The sequence below is a fragment of the Centruroides sculpturatus genome, unplaced genomic scaffold, assembly GCF_000671375.1.
Source record: "Centruroides sculpturatus isolate CEXI.00-Female unplaced genomic scaffold, Cexi_2.0 scaffold572, whole genome shotgun sequence".
In the NCBI taxonomy this organism is placed as follows: Eukaryota; Metazoa; Arthropoda; class Arachnida; order Scorpiones; family Buthidae; genus Centruroides; species Centruroides sculpturatus.
Genome location: NW_019386150.1, coordinates 224,847 through 247,721, shown reverse-complemented (window position 1 = coordinate 247,721; position 22,875 = coordinate 224,847). Strand labels below are relative to the sequence as shown.

The following is a 22,875-nucleotide window of genomic DNA, read 5'->3' as shown; positions in this document are numbered from 1 at the left end:
TTTTACTATTACATATAAATCAACTTAGTAAGAAACTATATATTTTTTATTTTTACGAGTCTCCCGAACAAATTAATCAAATTTTCATAAAAACCTATGATAAATCGATAATCAGTTAACAAACAGTTCAAAGTCTTGGAACAGATTATGTTTGTTAACTGATCACCCACTGTATTCTCAAAACTTTTCTTATTTGAACAAGTTCTCACCAAAATGATTATTCAGAAATATTTTGATCAATGATTCACACACAGTAAGTTCTTTCTTATTTAATCCTTTTACAACTATAGGGTAAATGGTGACTCCACTCTCTGTCAACTGTCAACTGTAAAAAATATTAATGACCACAAAAGAAAAAACTTTAGAAATGTTTTGTAAAAAATAGTCTTAAAGATAGACCTTTAATATTTTTTATAGTTGACACTGTCTGGAAAGGATTTTCTGCCAAAAGCTTTATTTTGCAAGTTACATTAAAACTCATATCTGTTATCATGGGATCAACTATGACCCCAAGTTAATTTTTTTTCATTTTGATAGGTCTCAGTGCCTCTTTCTTCCCTTATATGTGGTGAATTTTGTGTGGAATTGTTAAATATTCATTAATAATTGTTCCTGAAATTTTCTGATTGTCCTCAGATGAATTATCATTTGACAAACTGTTGGAGTTGTTTCGTCATCCACTTCTGTTATTGCAATATTATTATTATCATTATCATCATCTGAATGGTCTTCATAACTATCATACAAGATGTCTTCTTTGCATTTTCTTATCTATCACCTACCTACTGAAACAATAAATAGTAAATTTCACTGCCCATAAAATTTGTTCTCTATCTTACCACCAAACAAACATGACTAAAAAGAACATCTCTGATAGGACAAATTAATGCATCTTCTACTGGAAAAAATAGGAAACAATAAAAATTGATCATAATGTGGCATGTGACAACTTTTTCATAAGCCTAGAACTTGCAAGAAAATTGAACCAATTGCAATTAACACTGCTGGGTAGAGTCAGAAGAAATAAACCACCTGAATATCCTAAGGAAGTAACAGAAATAACAGTTCAAGAAAAGTTCTTGTCAGTATTTGCTTTTCAAGATCTGGTGACTGTTGTAATTAGTTTAAGTTTTTCAAACTGTCCATGTTTGTGCTTAGCAGAACTGTATCATCATTTAGTTTCATTTTCTTTTTTTGTTGGTAGGCTTTATTTTTTAATGCTGTTTTTTTTTTATGGAAGTAACTTTTATCCAGATTAAAAATGCCATTTGGCTTGTATAACATTTTTCTTTTAAGGAATTTTTGTTCCATATTCAGAATTTTTTTGGAATATTCTGAATGTTTTCATTAATTTAACAGGTTTTCCCCTCCATATACTTTTTAAAAAATCATTCCATGATGAACATTAAATCATTCCAATCATACTTCCATCATGTTAAATCAATCTTGGAACGATATATTGATCTTGATAGACAATAATAAATTTAAAATTAATGTAATTGTGGATTGCATATCACAATGATAAGTTTGTCTCATAGAATTCACTTCTAAAGAAATTATAGGTTTTACCACATTCTCCATATTTTGTTTGCTGCTCACTAACTTATAAAATTTATTAAATTTTGCTTACACATGATGCTCGTGTATAATGTCATTTGCACTGAACAAAGTCAACTTTTCCATTTTGATGACTTTTCAATTACAGTTTGTAACTTTTTTAAGCTATTGATTTTTCATTTGTCACTTGTCACTATATTTGTTGTAATTATATAACAAACATTTAGCAGTTTAACTTAGTTTATTAAATTTGACTTATCAATACAAATATATATTATTAATAATGAATTCCCAATAAATAATAATTATTATTTATTGTGACATGATTAAAAATTGCAGCATAACATTAGGCTGCAATTTTTAATAATCTTTTAATGAAAAAAAAAATCACATGATTTTCAGTCCAGACTAGAAGTTTGTATACAGTTGATTGGTGCCTCTGTCCCTAAGCTTTCTTCATCTAGTCTCAATTTTTATGTATCTAACTATGTTATCAATATTAATGAAATACAGATGAATGACAGTGGGTGTAAATAGGTCTACAGTTTGAAAATTGCGGTCCAGTGATTTAGAAATGAATCATACTCATGCACAGATGGTGATAAATTAATAAATATACATAATTTTTTTACAAAATAGATATCTGCATGATTTTTGTCTTGCTATATAATTGTTTTACATGTAAAATTTGTCTGCAAATTTGTAAAATATGTTAATATTATTTTTATTACAGAATAAGAGTTAGGGATATAAACGAAGCCTTTAAAGAATTAGGTCGCATGTGTATGATGCATTTAAAAACAGATAAAGCCCAGACCAAACTGAATATTCTTCATCAAGCTGTTGAAGTTATAACAAGCTTGGAACAGCAAGTTCGAGGTTATATGCTTGTTGTTGTTATTTTAATCTTGTTTAGTAACAATGAATAATAACTCTAAATAAATTTACAGAACGAAATCTGAATCCAAAAGCTGCCTGCCTAAAAAGGCGGGAAGAGGAAAAAAATGAGGAGGGCCCAAAATTAGGTATGCATGCTATTCCTCATCCACAAACTTTGGAATCATTACCACATCAGCGGTTGGCCACTACAATACAGGTATGTTTCTTTATTTTTTATGTATATGTAAAATATATACAATTATTTGCAAAAAAAATCATACACCATGAAGGAGTTGTCAGAATTGAAGGAAATTTTGTGTTTGTGATTGTAACATTAATATTAGTAAATGATTACATCATCATACAAAATAATTGTTTATTATGGAAAAAGTGCACACATGACGGGTTCTAGTACATTGTTAGGCCACTTCTATAATGTATAAAGATGCAATATGGTTGGCATGGAGGCATACAGATGCTGTATGGTGTCTTGAGATATATCTGTCCACAGTTGCTGTAGTTAGATCTTCAGATAATCCAAACTGGTAGAATGTGGAAGTGCATCAGTATGGTCCACACATGTTCTATTGGTGATAAATGTGGTTACCATACAGGTCAAGGAAGTGTGGCAGCCTGGCAGAGACATGCTTGTAATATCCTTGCTGTGTGTAGTTGCTCATTATTCTGCTGGAAAATGGTTCCATAGAGACTTGACATGAGATGTATCTCATGGCTTCAGGATGTTCTGAATATACTGCCACATCATATCACTACTAGGGAAGACTGGCTGTTGTATGTGTTAGCTCTCCACACTAACACCTGCTGTGGGAGATGTGGTGCTTGATAGAAAAAGCAGGATTAAGGCACTGACCAAGGGGTCAGTGGCTTAATCCTGTTCTTCATCACAGCTATCGTCTGGCCATACTGAACCTGTATTTGTCACTGAAGACAACCTGATTCCATTCTTTAGCAGTCCAGTTTCTTTGTGAACAACAACACTGCATATGAATATGATGGCAAGTGGTTGTCAATGGTAGCACACATAATGTATACCATGAGACCAAATGTCCTTCAGTAAGGCATCTTGAAACAGTACTGAGAGACTAGGACCTGTAATGATGGTGTCACCTGGATGGAAGACAATGATGCAATTGAAAGTGTTCATGCTTATTGGAGGAGCATATGGTCCTCTTTCCTGGAGGTTTGTCAAGGATGTCCTGAGCTCACTTGCCATGTGTAAGGGTACTCACACATGGCAACTGATTTCAACACCACCTAACAGTCTGGTCAGAATGGCCATACAGTAGTGCTGGGCAGTTTGTCAATGGGACCATCCAGCTTCTCTCATTCCAATAATACAGTCTCTCAAACTATTACCTGGGCAAATTCTTTTTGATTGTGTCTTAAAGATATGTCCAGTGATCAAACATCCTTTCACAACAGAACTATAGACAAGATGCTTCCAAGAGCTTTTTTTAAGCTTAACACGGGAAGTACTGTTACACTCATCTAATGGCAAGCTCATTCATCTCATCACATCATATCTCTAATCATTTGCATATCTGCTTCAACATCTGAATGCCGAGTTTTTCCACAAAGCAGCAACAACTTCAGGGTGCATGATTTTTTTTTGCAAATGAGTATATATGTGTTACATATTTTTAATTTTAACCATTACATAAATAATAAGATGAAGAAAGTTTTATGATATTGTTTTAAATTTTCTTATCAAAAATCCATATTTAATTATAGATGTACATAGTTATAAAAACATATTCATTTCATTTTTAGTTAGTTACTGTTTTACATATATATCTTAGATCTTATATTCAAAAATTAAGTTTCATATTTTTAATAATATTTTGATTTTAAATGTAAGTAGTTTATAGAATTCTAAACTCAAGTGATTGCTATATAACAATAAGAAGAACAGTAAAAGTATTACACTATATTTTATCAACAATAAAGTATGATTTATATCTGATGTTAATTTATCAGAGTCTGCAGATAATTGAATGATAAAAAGAAGTATGATTTTCTCCTTATTATTCTTCCAAGTTAATTTTTAGTGAATTTTTAATTAATAAACAATTAAGGCATTTGTTAACAAATTGTAACTAATGTAAAGATAAAGATTTTTTTAAAGAAAATATAACAAATAAATAAATAGCATCAATTTGATAAAATTTGTTTCTGCAGACAAAAAAATTCCAGAAATGTTATTATATGGCAGATTTTCACATTTCTAAATGTAAGAAAGAATACACCATTGGAGAAATGTTCTTTGCAAATGCCTTTCATGGGCATTTACAATGAACTATTTGGCAAAGAACATGAAACAAAAATAAATTGCATTCCAATGTCAAATAATATTGTAAGGTTATGAATAATCAATATGTGTGATGACATTGAATTACAGTTGGTGGAAAAAATACAAAAATCTCAGTATTGTCCAATTCAACTGGACTAGGCATCCCCAATAAGACAGTCTCAGGGATTGATTGAAAAAAAATCTAATGGGTTATCTTTCTGGTTTTTAAATAACAGTTGTACTTGAAATTTGCCCAATTAGTATTTTATTTTGCATATGGCTTTTTCAAAATAAAAACAAAACAAAATCATTTTTAAATTAAGTGTTTTTTGTGATGGGAGTAGATACCACAGTTATAATTCATATAGTAACATTATAGAATAATACTGGAAAAAGATGTGATTATAAATATTCATAAAATTACATTTATTATTTTTCAGTACATTGCATTTTACTATGTTTGCAGTATCATAAATTTTGAAATATATATACAGGAAATTCTTATTAATTTGAACTTAGATAGTTTGTAACTGTACTGTTTGTTCCATCCAAGACTATAGAGATTTACATGTTAAGGAATTTTGTTAGTTTGAAATACAGCTACTTAAAATTCAAAGTGAAAATTCTGTCCAAACTGTGATAGGGTATGTTAACTCCTTTGTTTAGATCAAAATACCTTTGTACTATAAGAGAACAATAGATCAAGAACAAATTCTAATCTGGTTAATATGGTTTTGCTTTTATAGTAACACATTTTTTGGGTATCACCTTACCCATGGACTATCCTTTTTTTCTCTTATCTCATAAAAGACAACTGGGTAATTGGCATTGCAAGATTGGGCTAAAAGTAGCAGATTGAAATATTTGTAGGGCTCTACACTACTACATTTGTGCGACTTACTACTTTTTGGGCCACATTTTGGCTACATTTTGAGAAATTCTTCTTTACTTTTTATAAAACCCATCTGGCAACTTGTGAGGTTCTCACCTGATTTGTGCTGTTTATCTTCATATTTATATTATTTATAAAAATTTTATAAATAATTTTATTATTTGTTTTACATTATTTATTTTATTATTTTATATTATTATTAAATTTTAATGGATGAAAATAGCATTCTGTATATGTATTCGTATTCTGTTTACTTAATAAATTATATAAATTACATGGCATTTGACATATACAGAAATATGTAAATCTCTGCTAATTCAAAACTATAATTACAAGTATTTTGTCCCTTGAATTTCGAACTAATGAGGATTTCCTGTACTAAAAATAAAATAATTTTTTATTTATTTATAATAGTTTTTCTAGTATTATTTTCATTTAATGTTTAGACAATGAGCTGTCTTTAAGGCTAATGTCAGACGAGCATGATTTCACATCTGTTGTTTTTTATGGATGTGATGAGATTGCAAAAACATACAGGATGGTCCAACTGATGTGGATTCAAAAAATAACACTGTGTTGCATAGACAGGCTGCTGAATCGTCTGCTATAATCTCATGATGGAATGTGGCCCATGCACACTGTGAACTATACTTCAAGCCTATGGTCATCAGATGAGCGTGTAAAACAATGGACGGCATAACATTGTTTCGAAGAAGTGTCAGGTCCTGATGAAGAGTTACAGTACATGTGTATTTTAAAAAATGCACATTGATGTAAGTAAAGTGATCAAACAAATTAGTGAGGGGCCAAAATTGTGAGAAATTTCATTTGCACTTTATAAAGACAGAAATAAAAAAAAGGAAGGTCAGTTACACTCAAAAGTACGTACTCAATATTGCTTGTCTTTCTTTTCTTCTAAATATTTCTGCACATAATAAAAAAACAGTGCATCACAGCCTATGAGATTCGTGTCAACATATACATGTCTAAAACAAAACTGACTACTAACGTGGTCCATGAAGTATAGTGCTTATCTGACCGTCAACTTGGCCACCATGAATCAAAAAAACAGCATCCAAATGTTTTCAAGCTAGTCTAACATTAGCCTAAATATAAAAATATTGAAACTCATTGCTCATTTATTTTTTTAAACTGAAAAGCAGGGTCTTGTTATTCATAAGGCTGACTAGGCTGAAGCTTAGGGCCTAGCAAATTTTATTCACTTCAAAATATTACAGTATACAATTATATCCCCAAAATGTGCTTTCCTGAAGAGTTCTACTTGCACAATAAAAATATTTAAAGAATTATGAACAGAATTCTTCAGGAAACCTTTGAAATGGATATAAGACTATGTACTTCAGTCTAGTATACCATACCAGGTTGTCAGCTGTAGTGGGATAAAATATTGTCCCTAATTGAAAAGAGTAATTGCTTCATAAAAGAGTAAAATCATTTTATAAATAAACAATGTTTATTCATCCAGCTTTAAAATCTGCTTTGAGATTATCTGAAAACAGATATAATTAAAACAAAAATGTTATATCACAAAGAAATGGTTTGTTTAAAAGTGAAGTACTTTTATTTATATTAATTTCATGGTAAAAGTGTATTGTATACCAAACTTATGATTTTAAGTATACAATAAAATAATAGAGCAATTTAATAAATTATTATAAATTTAATAGTATACTATATTTATCTTAGTAATTATATTAATAAATTATAACTAAAATTTTCAATTTTTGTAGGGAACTCAATCACTATTGCCTCCCAGTCAGCCACAGTTGTAGAGCTTTCAATATTTTAGTCTACCATGTGGTGTAGTTGAAAGAAAGGAAACATGAGAAATTTTACAGGAACTATCAAAGTTATGATAGCACTCTGAGATAAGAGGCTATTATTCAAACTTCCCCATGTTGCCAAGTATTCTGCACAATTAAACAGGGCTGCTATCGTCGGGTTCTCCCTGTGAACTGACATGACTGCACCATGGGCATGCTTTTCATCAAACAAGTGTTTTTCTACTGTTATTTCACCTCAATGTATAAAAACATGTAGAAAATAGCAGCATGTTAAAATCAATGCTGTTTTTACAATGCCTGTTGCACTTTGCATATCAATTCTTGGTAAAAAAAAAAATTGGCAACTTATTTAAAAATGGCAAATCATATTTTATTTCAAATTGGATGAAAAGATTTGGTAATCATTTGCTTTATTCTAAATTTTTAGCCTGAATAATTATAGTGCTGCTATAATCACATGAACTATCCCCTTTTTCTGGCAATCATCATTCTTAACAGCTTATTACTGCCTCATGGTTTTGGGGATTGAGCAGTATCTGACAGCTTTCTTGAAAAAGTGTTGGAATGCAGCATATGCAGGAATTATAGTACTTAGCACTTGATAGTAAATCCTGCATTATGTTTTATCTGGCTCTGCTATGTGGAAGTCATTTAAAGCAGAAGGTTGAAGTGTATAATCATTACACCCATTGACCAAACTGCAGTTTGTACAGTGATGTTTTTACAAAAAAGAAAAAAGAAAAAAAAGAAAAGACAAAAGGTACTTTTCTGAAATTTTTTCCATCGTGTTTCTGATGAAAAATTATTCAAGTACTTAACATGGTAAGGAAACCTGAGCTTAAAAAAATTTTTAACATTGAGTATCTTAACTACAATTCATTCCATTATATTATTTTCTACTAGTATAGTTCATTTTGTTTTTTGAGACTTGTTATGAATGTAAAAGAAAGAATATTGACAATGGAAAGTTTTTCAATAATTGGATTAATTGGCACTGTGTTGACTTAATGAATAGTAAATGATTTGAAGACACAGAATTTATCAGAGGGCATTTTTATGTGCATATATTTGTCAAGTTTAGTTATTGTTATAAGAGGCATTTTTGAAAATCATGACCAAAGGAAATCCAATGAAAATGATTACTGATTTATATGTGTACTGCTGCTGTGTAGCAAGCATTTTTATTATTGTTATCTTGAGCAATTAGCTGTAGTGGAACTGCAGTAAAGCCTCATTTTAACTTTGCCAGAGCATTTTTTTTAGATCTGATGTAAAAAAGAAGAAAAAAGCTGAATTGTGAGGTAGATGCATTTGGCATATTATTGACTGTTTCATTGTTATAATATTTTTATACTGTCATCATCATCAATAGATCAGTGGTGCATATCTTCCCTACGCTTCTCTTAATCTTCAGAGTAGAGATAACTCTTCTGTATCCAGTGCCCATGGAAAGCAAATGGAAACTGTGTGGCTCTTGTCCTTTCTATTTTGGTATACTATTCTACATCCCTTGCTGTGTAGCATTCCATCATGGAATACTTAAGCACAAACTTTGCATATCGAAGGAAAGATGCCACTTGACTTGTTTTACTTGTTCACTCTATCAAGTTGTTTTTCTTTGAGTGAACTTCATAAAAACTTTGCCATATATTCAACGAAAGGGAGTTTAGAAGGCATGCATAAAGTAGCATTGTCTGCAAAATAAATCATATCTTCTATCTTTGTAGAAACAACTGAGGAGATACAAATGCCTTTTTCATTTCTTTTAATTCCAGTAGTGGAGAATATTTAAAAAGAAAAAAAACAAGGTACAAACTATTTGCCACATGTAATCATATATCTTCCTGCTTCCCAAGATATATTTATGTATCCTTCTATCCCTTGCCAATGGACTAACATTGTACAGACATCAATCAATGGTCCAGTACTGAATTCATCTGAAGCAGATGTGTGTTGCCTTTTCTGCTCCTCAAGAGAGTAAATGTATAGGAACAATATCCGTGAATTTAAGTGGCCACAAGTTTTCTTTAGTTTAATTATGTAGCCAGTAATTATGTTTGAGCTGGCATCAAGTACTTTATATTGGTGTTTGCTAATTCGTCATTTATTTTAGTTTAGTTTTCAATACTATAGACTTCTGTGTTTAATCATCATCATTCATTACAAATAGAGAATGCACATCTTTTTAAATCACTGTAAAAAAAAAACTGTTCATTTTTATCTTATTAGACATACATTGCAAACCACTTATTAACAAAAGTTACATCATAGTGTGGTATTATGGGCCTCATTCATTTTCTCAAACTTATATATATATAAATAAATAAATATATATATATATAAAATGATGACAAGTTATGCAAGCAAGAATATTTGATTAAATCTACACAAAAATATACTAAATATTGCTTGGTTTTATTTTTAATTATTTCTTTATGCTGAGCACTAAATTTTTAGTAATAGTGATTATTTTTTTTTTTATGACTGCTTTGTCATTTATTGATTGCATAAAAGTTTCTGTAAAATTTTGTTTTTGTTTCACTATTATACTTAAAATTTTACAATATAGAAAAAAGGCATTCCAGAAAGTGTGGTTTCACTTAGTACTCAAGTAAAGATGGTCAAGGTTTAAAACGTGAAAATATTTATGTAAATTGATGTTCGGATTTTTAAATGAATTAATTCCATATTCATTCAATACATGTTTAAATAAAACATATAGCTTTTATTATTATGAATTCTACTAAATGAATTTTAAGGGATTTAAATTAAAATTTTTCATTATATAAAAAGAAAATTAAAAATTATAAAATAATCTGAAAAATCAGAACTGCAAATTTAATTATGACACATTTTGCAATAAATTAATAAATTTGAATATTTTAAAAATGCCGAATTTTTTTAAACACTGGTAAATGTATACATATTAGAACAGTGGAATACAGTACATAGTGTTTTACAGATATTATCATAAGACAAACTAGAACTATTGCTTCTATTATGGCAAATTTTATTTTAACACTCAGAAATAGAAATAGTAATGAATTTTTTCAAAGGAATTCCAAATATAGTAGAATCTAAGAACATTTGAATTTTCTCAAATATACTATTTATATGAGTTTTAAAATATAAACAATGTNATAAATTAATAAATATACATAATTTTTTTACAAAATAGATATCTGCATGATTTTTGTCTTGCTATATAATTGTTTTACATGTAAAATTTGTCTGCAAATTTGTAAAATATGTTAATATTATTTTTATTACAGAATAAGAGTTAGGGATATAAACGAAGCCTTTAAAGAATTAGGTCGCATGTGTATGATGCATTTAAAAACAGATAAAGCCCAGACCAAACTGAATATTCTTCATCAAGCTGTTGAAGTTATAACAAGCTTGGAACAGCAAGTTCGAGGTTATATGCTTGTTGTTGTTATTTTAATCTTGTTTAGTAACAATGAATAATAACTCTAAATAAATTTACAGAACGAAATCTGAATCCAAAAGCTGCCTGCCTAAAAAGGCGGGAAGAGGAAAAAAATGAGGAGGGCCCAAAATTAGGTATGCATGCTATTCCTCATCCACAAACTTTGGAATCATTACCACATCAGCGGTTGGCCACTACAATACAGGTATGTTTCTTTATTTTTTATGTATATGTAAAATATATACAATTATTTGCAAAAAAAATCATACACCATGAAGGAGTTGTCAGAATTGAAGGAAATTTTGTGTTTGTGATTGTAACATTAATATTAGTAAATGATTACATCATCATACAAAATAATTGTTTATTATGGAAAAAGTGCACACATGACGGGTTCTAGTACATTGTTAGGCCACTTCTATAATGTATAAAGATGCAATATGGTTGGCATGGAGGCATACAGATGCTGTATGGTGTCTTGAGATATATCTGTCCACAGTTGCTGTAGTTAGATCTTCAGATAATCCAAACTGGTAGAATGTGGAAGTGCATCAGTATGGTCCACACATGTTCTATTGGTGATAAATGTGGTTACCATACAGGTCAAGGAAGTGTGGCAGCCTGGCAGAGACATGCTTGTAATATCCTTGCTGTGTGTAGTTGCTCATTATTCTGCTGGAAAATGGTTACATAGAGACTTGACATGAGATGTATCTCATGGCTTCAGGATGTTCTGAATATACTGCCACCTCATATCACTACTAGGGAAGACTGGCTGTTGTATGTGTTAGCTCTCCACACTAACACCTGCTGTGGGAGATGTGGTGCTTGATAGAAAAAGCAGGATTAAGGCACTGACCAAGGGGTCAGTGGCTTAATCCTGTTCTTCATCACAGCTATCGTCTGGCCATACTGAACCTGTATTTGTCACTGAAGACAACCTGATTCCATTCTTTAGCAGTCCAGTTTCTTTGTGAACAACAACACTGCATATGAATATGATGGCAAGTGGTTGTCAATGGTAGCACACATAATGTATACCATGAGACCAAATGTCCTTCAGTAAGGCATCTTGAAACAGTACTGAGAGACTAGGACCTGTAATGATGGTGTCACCTGGATGGAAGACAATGATGCAATTGAAAGTGTTCATGCTTATTGGAGGAGCATATGGTCCTCTTTCCTGGAGGTTTGTCAAGGATGTCCTGAGCTCACTTGCCATGTGTAAGGGTACTCACACATGGCAACTGATTTCAACACCACCTAACAGTCTGGTCAGAATGGCCATACAGTAGTGCTGGGCAGTTTGTCAATGGGACCATCCAGCTTCTCTCATTCCAATAATACAGTCTCTCAAACTATTACCTGGGCAAATTCTTTTTGATTGTGTCTTAAAGATATGTCCAGTGATCAAACATCCTTTCACAACAGAACTATAGACAAGATGCTTCCAAGAGCTTTTTTTAAGCTTAACACGGGAAGTACTGTTACACTCATCTAATGGCAAGCTCATTCATCTCATCACATCATATCTCTAATCATTTGCATATCTGCTTCAACATCTGAATGCCGAGTTTTTCCACAAAGCAGCAACAACTTCAGGGTGCATGATTTTTTTTTGCAAATGAGTATATATGTGTTACATATTTTTAATTTTAACCATTACATAAATAATAAGATGAAGAAAGTTTTATGATATTGTTTTAAATTTTCTTATCAAAAATCCATATTTAATTATAGATGTACATAGTTATAAAAACATATTCATTTCATTTTTAGTTAGTTACTGTTTTACATATATATCTTAGATCTTATATTCAAAAATTAAGTTTCATATTTTTAATAATATTTTGATTTTAAATGTAAGTAGTTTATAGAATTCTAAACTCAAGTGATTGCTATATAACAATAAGAAGAACAGTAAAAGTATTACACTATATTTTATCAACAATAAAGTATGATTTATATCTGATGTTAATTTATCAGAGTCTGCAGATAATTGAATGATAAAAAGAAGTATGATTTTCTCCTTATTATTCTTCCAAGTTAATTTTTAGTGAATTTTTAATTAATAAACAATTAAGGCATTTGTTAACAAATTGTAACTAATGTAAAGATAAAGATTTTTTTAAAGAAAATATAACAAATAAATAAATAGCATCAATTTGATAAAATTTGTTTCTGCAGACAAAAAAATTCCAGAAATGTTATTATATGGCAGATTTTCACATTTCTAAATGTAAGAAAGAATACACCATTGGAGAAATGTTCTTTGCAAATGCCTTTCATGGGCATTTACAATGAACTATTTGGCAAAGAACATGAAACAAAAATAAATTGCATTCCAATGTCAAATAATATTGTAAGGTTATGAATAATCAATATGTGTGATGACATTGAATTACAGTTGGTGGAAAAAATACAAAAATCTCAGTATTGTCCAATTCAACTGGACTAGGCATCCCCAATAAGACAGTCTCAGGGATTGATTGAAAAAAAATCTAATGGGTTATCTTTCTGGTTTTTAAATAACAGTTGTACTTGAAATTTGCCCAATTAGTATTTTATTTTGCATATGGCTTTTTCAAAATAAAAACAAAACAAAATCATTTTTAAATTAAGTGTTTTTTGTGATGGGAGTAGATACCACAGTTATAATTCATATAGTAACATTATAGAATAATACTGGAAAAAGATGTGATTATAAATATTCATAAAATTACATTTATTATTTTTCAGTACATTGCATTTTACTATGTTTGCAGTATCATAAATTTTGAAATATATATACAGGAAATTCTTATTAATTTGAACTTAGATAGTTTGTAACTGTACTGTTTGTTCCATCCAAGACTATAGAGATTTACATGTTAAGGAATTTTGTTAGTTTGAAATACAGCTACTTAAAATTCAAAGTGAAAATTCTGTCCAAACTGTGATAGGGTATGTTAACTCCTTTGTTTAGATCAAAATACCTTTGTACTATAAGAGAACAATAGATCAAGAACAAATTCTAATCTGGTTAATATGGTTTTGCTTTTATAGTAACACATTTTTTGGGTATCACCTTACCCATGGACTATCCTTTTTTTCTCTTATCTCATAAAAGACAACTGGGTAATTGGCATTGCAAGATTGGGCTAAAAGTAGCAGATTGAAATATTTGTAGGGCTCTACACTACTACATTTGTGCGACTTACTACTTTTTGGGCCACATTTTGGCTACATTTTGAGAAATTCTTCTTTACTTTTTATAAAACCCATCTGGCAACTTGTGAGGTTCTCACCTGATTTGTGCTGTTTATCTTCATATTTATATTATTTATAAAAATTTTATAAATAATTTTATTATTTGTTTTACATTATTTATTTTATTATTTTATATTATTATTAAATTTTAATGGATGAAAATAGCATTCTGTATATGTATTCGTATTCTGTTTACTTAATAAATTATATAAATTACATGGCATTTGACATATACAGAAATATGTAAATCTCTGCTAATTCAAAACTATAATTACAAGTATTTTGTCCCTTGAATTTCGAACTAATGAGGATTTCCTGTACTAAAAATAAAATAATTTTTTATTTATTTATAATAGTTTTTCTAGTATTATTTTCATTTAATGTTTAGACAATGAGCTGTCTTTAAGGCTAATGTCAGACGAGCATGATTTCACATCTGTTGTTTTTTATGGATGTGATGAGATTGCAAAAACATACAGGATGGTCCAACTGATGTGGATTCAAAAAATAACACTGTGTTGCATAGACAGGCTGCTGAATCGTCTGCTATAATCTCATGATGGAATGTGGCCCATGCACACTGTGAACTATACTTCAAGCCTATGGTCATCAGATGAGCGTGTAAAACAATGGACGGCATAACATTGTTTCGAAGAAGTGTCAGGTCCTGATGAAGAGTTACAGTACATGTGTATTTTAAAAAATGCACATTGATGTAAGTAAAGTGATCAAACAAATTAGTGAGGGGCCAAAATTGTGAGAAATTTCATTTGCACTTTATAAAGACAGAAATAAAAAAAAGGAAGGTCAGTTACACTCAAAAGTACGTACTCAATATTGCTTGTCTTTCTTTTCTTCTAAATATTTCTGCACATAATAAAAAAACAGTGCATCACAGCCTATGAGATTCGTGTCAACATATACATGTCTAAAACAAAACTGACTACTAACGTGGTCCATGAAGTATAGTGCTTATCTGACCGTCAACTTGGCCACCATGAATCAAAAAAACAGCATCCAAATGTTTTCAAGCTAGTCTAACATTAGCCTAAATATAAAAATATTGAAACTCATTGCTCATTTATTTTTTTAAACTGAAAAGCAGGGTCTTGTTATTCATAAGGCTGACTAGGCTGAAGCTTAGGGCCTAGCAAATTTTATTCACTTCAAAATATTACAGTATACAATTATATCCCCAAAATGTGCTTTCCTGAAGAGTTCTACTTGCACAATAAAAATATTTAAAGAATTATGAACAGAATTCTTCAGGAAACCTTTGAAATGGATATAAGACTATGTACTTCAGTCTAGTATACCATACCAGGTTGTCAGCTGTAGTGGGATAAAATATTGTCCCTAATTGAAAAGAGTAATTGCTTCATAAAAGAGTAAAATCATTTTATAAATAAACAATGTTTATTCATCCAGCTTTAAAATCTGCTTTGAGATTATCTGAAAACAGATATAATTAAAACAAAAATGTTATATCACAAAGAAATGGTTTGTTTAAAAGTGAAGTACTTTTATTTATATTAATTTCATGGTAAAAGTGTATTGTATACCAAACTTATGATTTTAAGTATACAATAAAATAATAGAGCAATTTAATAAATTATTATAAATTTAATAGTATACTATATTTATCTTAGTAATTATATTAATAAATTATAACTAAAATTTTCAATTTTTGTAGGGAACTCAATCACTATTGCCTCCCAGTCAGCCACAGTTGTAGAGCTTTCAATATTTTAGTCTACCATGTGGTGTAGTTGAAAGAAAGGAAACATGAGAAATTTTACAGGAACTATCAAAGTTATGATAGCACTCTGAGATAAGAGGCTATTATTCAAACTTCCCCATGTTGCCAAGTATTCTGCACAATTAAACAGGGCTGCTATCGTCGGGTTCTCCCTGTGAACTGACATGACTGCACCATGGGCATGCTTTTCATCAAACAAGTGTTTTTCTACTGTTATTTCACCTCAATGTATAAAAACATGTAGAAAATAGCAGCATGTTAAAATCAATGCTGTTTTTACAATGCCTGTTGCACTTTGCATATCAATTCTTGGTAAAAAAAAAAATTGGCAACTTATTTAAAAATGGCAAATCATATTTTATTTCAAATTGGATGAAAAGATTTGGTAATCATTTGCTTTATTCTAAATTTTTAGCCTGAATAATTATAGTGCTGCTATAATCACATGAACTATCCCCTTTTTCTGGCAATCATCATTCTTAACAGCTTATTACTGCCTCATGGTTTTGGGGATTGAGCAGTATCTGACAGCTTTCTTGAAAAAGTGTTGGAATGCAGCATATGCAGGAATTATAGTACTTAGCACTTGATAGTAAATCCTGCATTATGTTTTATCTGGCTCTGCTATGTGGAAGTCATTTAAAGCAGAAGGTTGAAGTGTATAATCATTACACCCATTGACCAAACTGCAGTTTGTACAGTGATGTTTTTACAAAAAAGAAAAAAGAAAAAAAAGAAAAGACAAAAGGTACTTTTCTGAAATTTTTTCCATCGTGTTTCTGATGAAAAATTATTCAAGTACTTAACATGGTAAGGAAACCTGAGCTTAAAAAAATTTTTAACATTGAGTATCTTAACTACAATTCATTCCATTATATTATTTTCTACTAGTATAGTTCATTTTGTTTTTTGAGACTTGTTATGAATGTAAAAGAAAGAATATTGACAATGGAAAGTTTTTCAATAATTGGATTAATTGGCACTGTGTTGACTTAATGAATAGTAAATGATTTGAAGACACAGAATTTATCAGAGGGCATTTTTATGTGCATATATTTGTCAAGTTTAGTTATTGTTATAAGAGGCATTTTTGAAAATCATGACCAAAGGAAATCCAATGAAAATGATTACTGATTTATATGTGTACTGCTGCTGTGTAGCAAGCATTTTTATTATTGTTATCTTGAGCAATTAGCTGTAGTGGAACTGCAGTAAAGCCTCATTTTAACTTTGCCAGAGCATTTTTTTTAGATCTGATGTAAAAAAGAAGAAAAAAGCTGAATTGTGAGGTAGATGCATTTGGCATATTATTGACTGTTTCATTGTTATAATATTTTTATACTGTCATCATCATCAATAGATCAGTGGTGCATATCTTCCCTACGCTTCTCTTAATCTTCAGAGTAGAGATAACTCTTCTGTATCCAGTGCCCATGGAAAGCAAATGGAAACTGTGTGGCTCTTGTCCTTTCTATTTTGGTATACTATTCTACATCCCTTGCTGTGTAGCATTCCATCATGGAATACTTAAGCACAAACTTTGCATATCGAAGGAAAGATGCCACTTGACTTGTTTTACTTGTTCACTCTATCAAGTTGTTTTTCTTTGAGTGAACTTCATAAAAACTTTGCCATATATTCAACGAAAGGGAGTTTAGAAGGCATGCATAAAGTAGCATTGTCTGCAAAATAAATCATATCTTCTATCTTTGTAGAAACAACTGAGGAGATACAAATGCCTTTTTCATTTCTTTTAATTCCAGTAGTGGAGAATATTTAAAAAGAAAAAAAACAAGGTACAAACTATTTGCCACATGTAATCATATATCTTCCTGCTTCCCAAGATATATTTATGTATCCTTCTATCCCTTGCCAATGGACTAACATTGTACAGACATCAATCAATGGTCCAGTACTGAATTCATCTGAAGCAGATGTGTGTTGCCTTTTCTGCTCCTCAAGAGAGTAAATGTATAGGAACAATATCCGTGAATTTAAGTGGCCACAAGTTTTCTTTAGTTTAATTATGTAGCCAGTAATTATGTTTGAGCTGGCATCAAGTACTTTATATTGGTGTTTGCTAATTCGTCATTTATTTTAGTTTAGTTTTCAATACTATAGACTTCTGTGTTTAATCATCATCATTCATTACAAATAGAGAATGCACATCTTTTTAAATCACTGTAAAAAAAAAACTGTTCATTTTTATCTTATTAGACATACATTGCAAACCACTTATTAACAAAAGTTACATCATAGTGTGGTATTATGGGCCTCATTCATTTTCTCAAACTTATATATATATAAATAAATAAATATATATATATATAAAATGATGACAAGTTATGCAAGCAAGAATATTTGATTAAATCTACACAAAAATATACTAAATATTGCTTGGTTTTATTTTTAATTATTTCTTTATGCTGAGCACTAAATTTTTAGTAATAGTGATTATTTTTTTTTTTATGACTGCTTTGTCATTTATTGATTGCATAAAAGTTTCTGTAAAATTTTGTTTTTGTTTCACTATTATACTTAAAATTTTACAATATAGAAAAAAGGCATTCCAGAAAGTGTGGTTTCACTTAGTACTCAAGTAAAGATGGTCAAGGTTTAAAACGTGAAAATATTTATGTAAATTGATGTTCGGATTTTTAAATGAATTAATTCCATATTCATTCAATACATGTTTAAATAAAACATATAGCTTTTATTATTATGAATTCTACTAAATGAATTTTAAGGGATTTAAATTAAAATTTTTCATTATATAAAAAGAAAATTAAAAATTATAAAATAATCTGAAAAATCAGAACTGCAAATTTAATTATGACACATTTTGCAATAAATTAATAAATTTGAATATTTTAAAAATGCCGAATTTTTTTAAACACTGGTAAATGTATACATATTAGAACAGTGGAATACAGTACATAGTGTTTTACAGATATTATCATAAGACAAACTAGAACTATTGCTTCTATTATGGCAAATTTTATTTTAACACTCAGAAATAGAAATAGTAATGAATTTTTTCAAAGGAATTCCAAATATAGTAGAATCTAAGAACATTTGAATTTTCTCAAATATACTATTTATATGAGTTTTAAAATATAAACAATGTTTACATAAAATTTTTAAACAAATTTTGTTATTGAAATAATATACTATAATATATCTAAAATAACCCATCATAATTCGTGCAATTTTGAATTGTATGGATTAAAATTTTTAAAATTAAAACTACTGATATCACTATTAATGATAAATTATTTTACCATATATTTTAAATTATTTTAAATAATAAATTGAAAAATATTTTTTAAAAATATTCTTTATTTTAGTTAAATTTGTTACTTTGAATGAATAAACATCCTTATTGATAAATTTTATAAAAAAAGAAGATATAAATCTCCTTATTATAATGAGTGATAAGAATATCAGAAAATAAAATACTTTTTTATAACATTAAAATTAGTAAATCTATTCGTATAATTTAAGTGAAAAAATAAGCAGCATTTTTATTTATTATTCTGTTAAATTTTTCTAAGAGTCAAATTCATTTCAGAGACAGAATTAACATGATGCTTTTCAAGAATGAATAATAATTTTTTTAAAATTTTTATCTAAATTTATTTTTTATCATCATGTTTTTATTGTAAAAATATGAACTGTGTTAATTGTAAGGAAAAGTTTTGTCTTTATGTTAAACTTGCGCATTTAAAATGTTTTATAAAAATCATGTGTGTCAAATTTTGATCGGGATAATAAATTTTTATTTAGTTAATTATGTATCATATAAGACATTCTATAGAACAGAAAAGTTAAAAATTATTATTTACACTGATCTGCATACAAATAATAAGATGTCAAATGGTACAGGATTGAATTTTATTTAAACTGTACAAATAATCTTAACTATTTTATACAAAAACATATTTAGTACTTTTTTTTTTTAATATAAGCTCTGAATGGTAAAGTTGATCTGTAAAATCAACTTTACCATTCAGAGTAAAGTTACCACGCTTGCACACACAAATAAATAGATTAATTAAAAACATAATGACATTTGACTTTTGTTAATTTTTTTGCTTCATGTATCTGAGTGAAGATTGATTGTACTTTTAAACATCTGTATCCTTAATTTTAATTGCATGTAATGTTTCTTTATAAATGTTAAATTTCTCAGATTTTATTAATATAAACAGTTAAAGACACAACCCAAAAAGATTCCATTGTTAACCATGTATTTTGCACTTAGAAGAAATTTGTATAATTAAGTTTTCTAACAAATTAAGTAATTATTTTAAACATACCAAGATATAATAATGAAATTAGTTTTAAATGGATAATTGAATTATACCATATAAAATAAATCTTGGTTTGTTGTCAAAAAAAAATCTTTTTCAAAATACTTTTTCATATGAAAGAAAAATTTTTTTCCTATAACAATCAAAAAATTAAATTAAATTTTTATTTTGTTAAAAATTATGTTGTATGAGATTCAAGAAACTAATTTGACATTTAATTTTTTTAAATTTTAATATCTGCAACAAGGTACGTAAATATTTATTGCTGACGAGCTTGTAGTTTTATCTGGAGATAAACAATTTGATGCATATTTGAACAAACAGCAAGCATAGAGCTTCCTTAGGCGATCATTTTTTATAATAAATCTATAATTTAAAAGTATATATATATATATAACGTTTGTATATATATACACACAAACGTTAATTTGAGACAGTTTAATTAATTAATTGAAAAACAGACTATAGGTCTTATTTCCACCTCTGCATGATGAATACGTAAAACAGTGTTTTGTTAAATGATCACGTACAGTACAGTACACTAAGTTGAAATCCGATTGATTAATCGTTTGAGAAAGCGACGTTTTCTCAAACTATTAATTTCTTGTAATGTCTGTTTTTATGTACGTATTATACAAGGTGGAGATTTACCTAATACGAATTTCATGATTTTAAATACATTTTTATCCAATTTGAAAGCAATTTTTTCTTTTTTAAATTACTTTCGTTATTATGTTGGTATGTAATTGGAAAATCGATAATCGTTTAACTTTTCTAGCCTTCTAATTATAGTTCTTCATAACTAAGACGAAATATTTCACAGAATATTACAAATACATCAATAAAGCTGAACCATGTAACTTATAAAATATTTAACGAAAGTAAGAGTAAAGATAGAAAACACGATAAACTAAAAGAATAAAATAATGATTTCTAGCTTTATTTGAGTAATGTGCGTTTTAGTCTTTATTAGTGAATTTATTAAAATGAAATAATAATTATACTCTAAACAGAAAAAGAGGTTTTCTATTTATAATTTTCAGTGAACTGACTGAATAGGAAATACTCGAATTGTAAGTTTTATGAGCAATAACAGAGGACATTTAAGTACTAATGTTTACATTTTAAAAATTACATTTTATTATGTATTAATTTTTATCCGTTGTTTTTACGACAAATTATTTTTAAAATTTGTTAACGTGTTAATTGCTGGAGCTTGATAAGCTGTTAAATGACACTTGGAATATAGGAATTCTTTCAGCTTTACATCGAAATTTCTGGACTATGTAGTAGTAACTAGGTTTTCGTATGCTCTGTGCAACATTATTGTTTTATTCGTATACAGTAACGAGACGTGTGGACAATGTGTCGAGGGCGGAATTCCTCCCTGGAGATTTTCCCTCTTCGACATAAAGCCCACTGGTCCCTGTTTAGGTGTCACTAACGTAAAGAAAACGCGACGTGACCAGCCCATTGGCGAGGTGCGGACCTAACTCGTAAGACAAACTACCGGTGTTCAGTGGTTTATCCATTATAGTTTTGGCTTCTTTTTGGGGGGGAAACATACGATAGAAATGGTCAGTTATTTTTTTGTCTTTAACAAAAAAAAGTTACGGAATCGGTTACCACGACGGCAAAATTTAAAAATTGAAAATAAAAATATAATTTTTCGATACTCATTTCAGGACCCTCTCGCCCTATCCCTGTGCATTGAGGCACTTGCCAAATTACGGCACTGTTTCTGGGTTTAAACATTTTATTTTGCGGTTTTTATAATAGCTATAACTTCCTGGCATCCAACTGATCGTTAAGAAGTTGGTATACTGTATTCTTGTTTCCTGCTGAATTTTTTAACAGCTAAAATTTATTTTCTCGAGTAAAATTAAGTTAATCTCGTTTTCTATCTACATCCGTAAGACGGCCGTATGGCCGAGCGGTTAAGGTGGCAGTCTACCGCTCTGGGGAATCCGGACGGCCAGGAATTTTTCGGGGTTTATCCGACCGACTACGTCTACCCCGTTCCTCATTACCCGGTCGCTCCATTATGGGCCTGGCCGAACTCATAATGGGCTTACTAAATGAGGCCCACAGAGCAGAAAGAGTTAATAAAAAATTACGTCCGTAATGTACGTACATTATCCGATAATATCAAAAATTATATCTGAAAACCCAATTAAGTTGTGTACAAAACGGTTTGTATAATAGTGTTATTTCTTATAAACGCTTGAGTGCTCAAACGTGTGTAGCTTTAATCAGGGATAGAAGTTCAGCAGAAAAATACAAGACTCCCGTGTCGGTATATTTTAACACTTAGCTATAGTTTTCGTGACTGGACACACTGATCGAGTTTAAAAGTAAACGCTACCTAGATGATATGCTAGACTCAGAAAGTCCTAATTATTAAGTGTCATGATACATTACGTTAGTAGGTACCTGATATAGGCTGCATTAATTTAAAAACGCACTTTCATCCGAATCGTGTAGAATTAGTGTTGCACAATATATCTTCAAATAAAGATAATGGTAATTTTGAACTAATGCGGAAAATATATAAAATCAAGATACACACTATTTGAACCAGGTAAGTTTCATATTACAAGTTAGATGAGTTAAAGGTAAGATACATAAATAAATATAGATGTTTTATCAATTATATGGAAATTCAAACCCCTCTACGTGG

At 29.5% G+C, this 22,875-nt stretch overlaps 2 protein-coding genes across 2 annotated transcripts; both read left to right on the top strand.

The window, feature by feature from the left end:
- Positions 1 to 2,269: 2,269 nt before the first annotated feature.
- Positions 2,270 to 9,248, top strand: LOC111613819 (transcription factor 4-like). The gene is made up of 3 exons (XM_023355170.1): positions 2,270 to 2,436; positions 2,508 to 2,653; positions 7,391 to 9,248. Exons 1-3 carry the CDS (start codon positions 2,337 to 2,339, stop codon positions 7,430 to 7,432), a joined length of 288 nt encoding a protein of 95 aa, XP_023210938.1. The 5' UTR covers positions 2,270 to 2,336; the 3' UTR covers positions 7,433 to 9,248.
- Positions 9,249 to 10,696: 1,448 nt separating this feature from the next.
- On the top strand, positions 10,697 to 17,674 carry LOC111613820 (transcription factor 4-like). Its single transcript, XM_023355171.1, has 3 exons — positions 10,697 to 10,862; positions 10,934 to 11,079; positions 15,817 to 17,674. Exons 1-3 carry the CDS (start codon positions 10,763 to 10,765, stop codon positions 15,856 to 15,858), a joined length of 288 nt encoding a protein of 95 aa, XP_023210939.1. The 5' UTR covers positions 10,697 to 10,762; the 3' UTR covers positions 15,859 to 17,674.
- Positions 17,675 to 22,875: the final 5,201 nt, after the last annotated feature.

Excerpts from the sequence above, each read along its gene's own strand:
- LOC111613819 (XM_023355170.1), top strand. The coding sequence starts at position 2,337 with ATGTGTATGATGCATTTAAAAACAGATAAAGCCCAGACCAAACTGAAT. Across the intron at positions 2,437-2,507 it reads CTTGGAACAGCAAGTTCGAG|AACGAAATCTGAATCCAAAA; the intron begins GTTATATGCTTG and ends ATAAATTTACAG. Across the intron at positions 2,654-7,390 it reads GGTTGGCCACTACAATACAG|GGAACTCAATCACTATTGCC; the intron begins GTATGTTTCTTT and ends CAATTTTTGTAG.
- LOC111613820 (XM_023355171.1), top strand. The coding sequence starts at position 10,763 with ATGTGTATGATGCATTTAAAAACAGATAAAGCCCAGACCAAACTGAAT. Across the intron at positions 10,863-10,933 it reads CTTGGAACAGCAAGTTCGAG|AACGAAATCTGAATCCAAAA; the intron begins GTTATATGCTTG and ends ATAAATTTACAG. Across the intron at positions 11,080-15,816 it reads GGTTGGCCACTACAATACAG|GGAACTCAATCACTATTGCC; the intron begins GTATGTTTCTTT and ends CAATTTTTGTAG.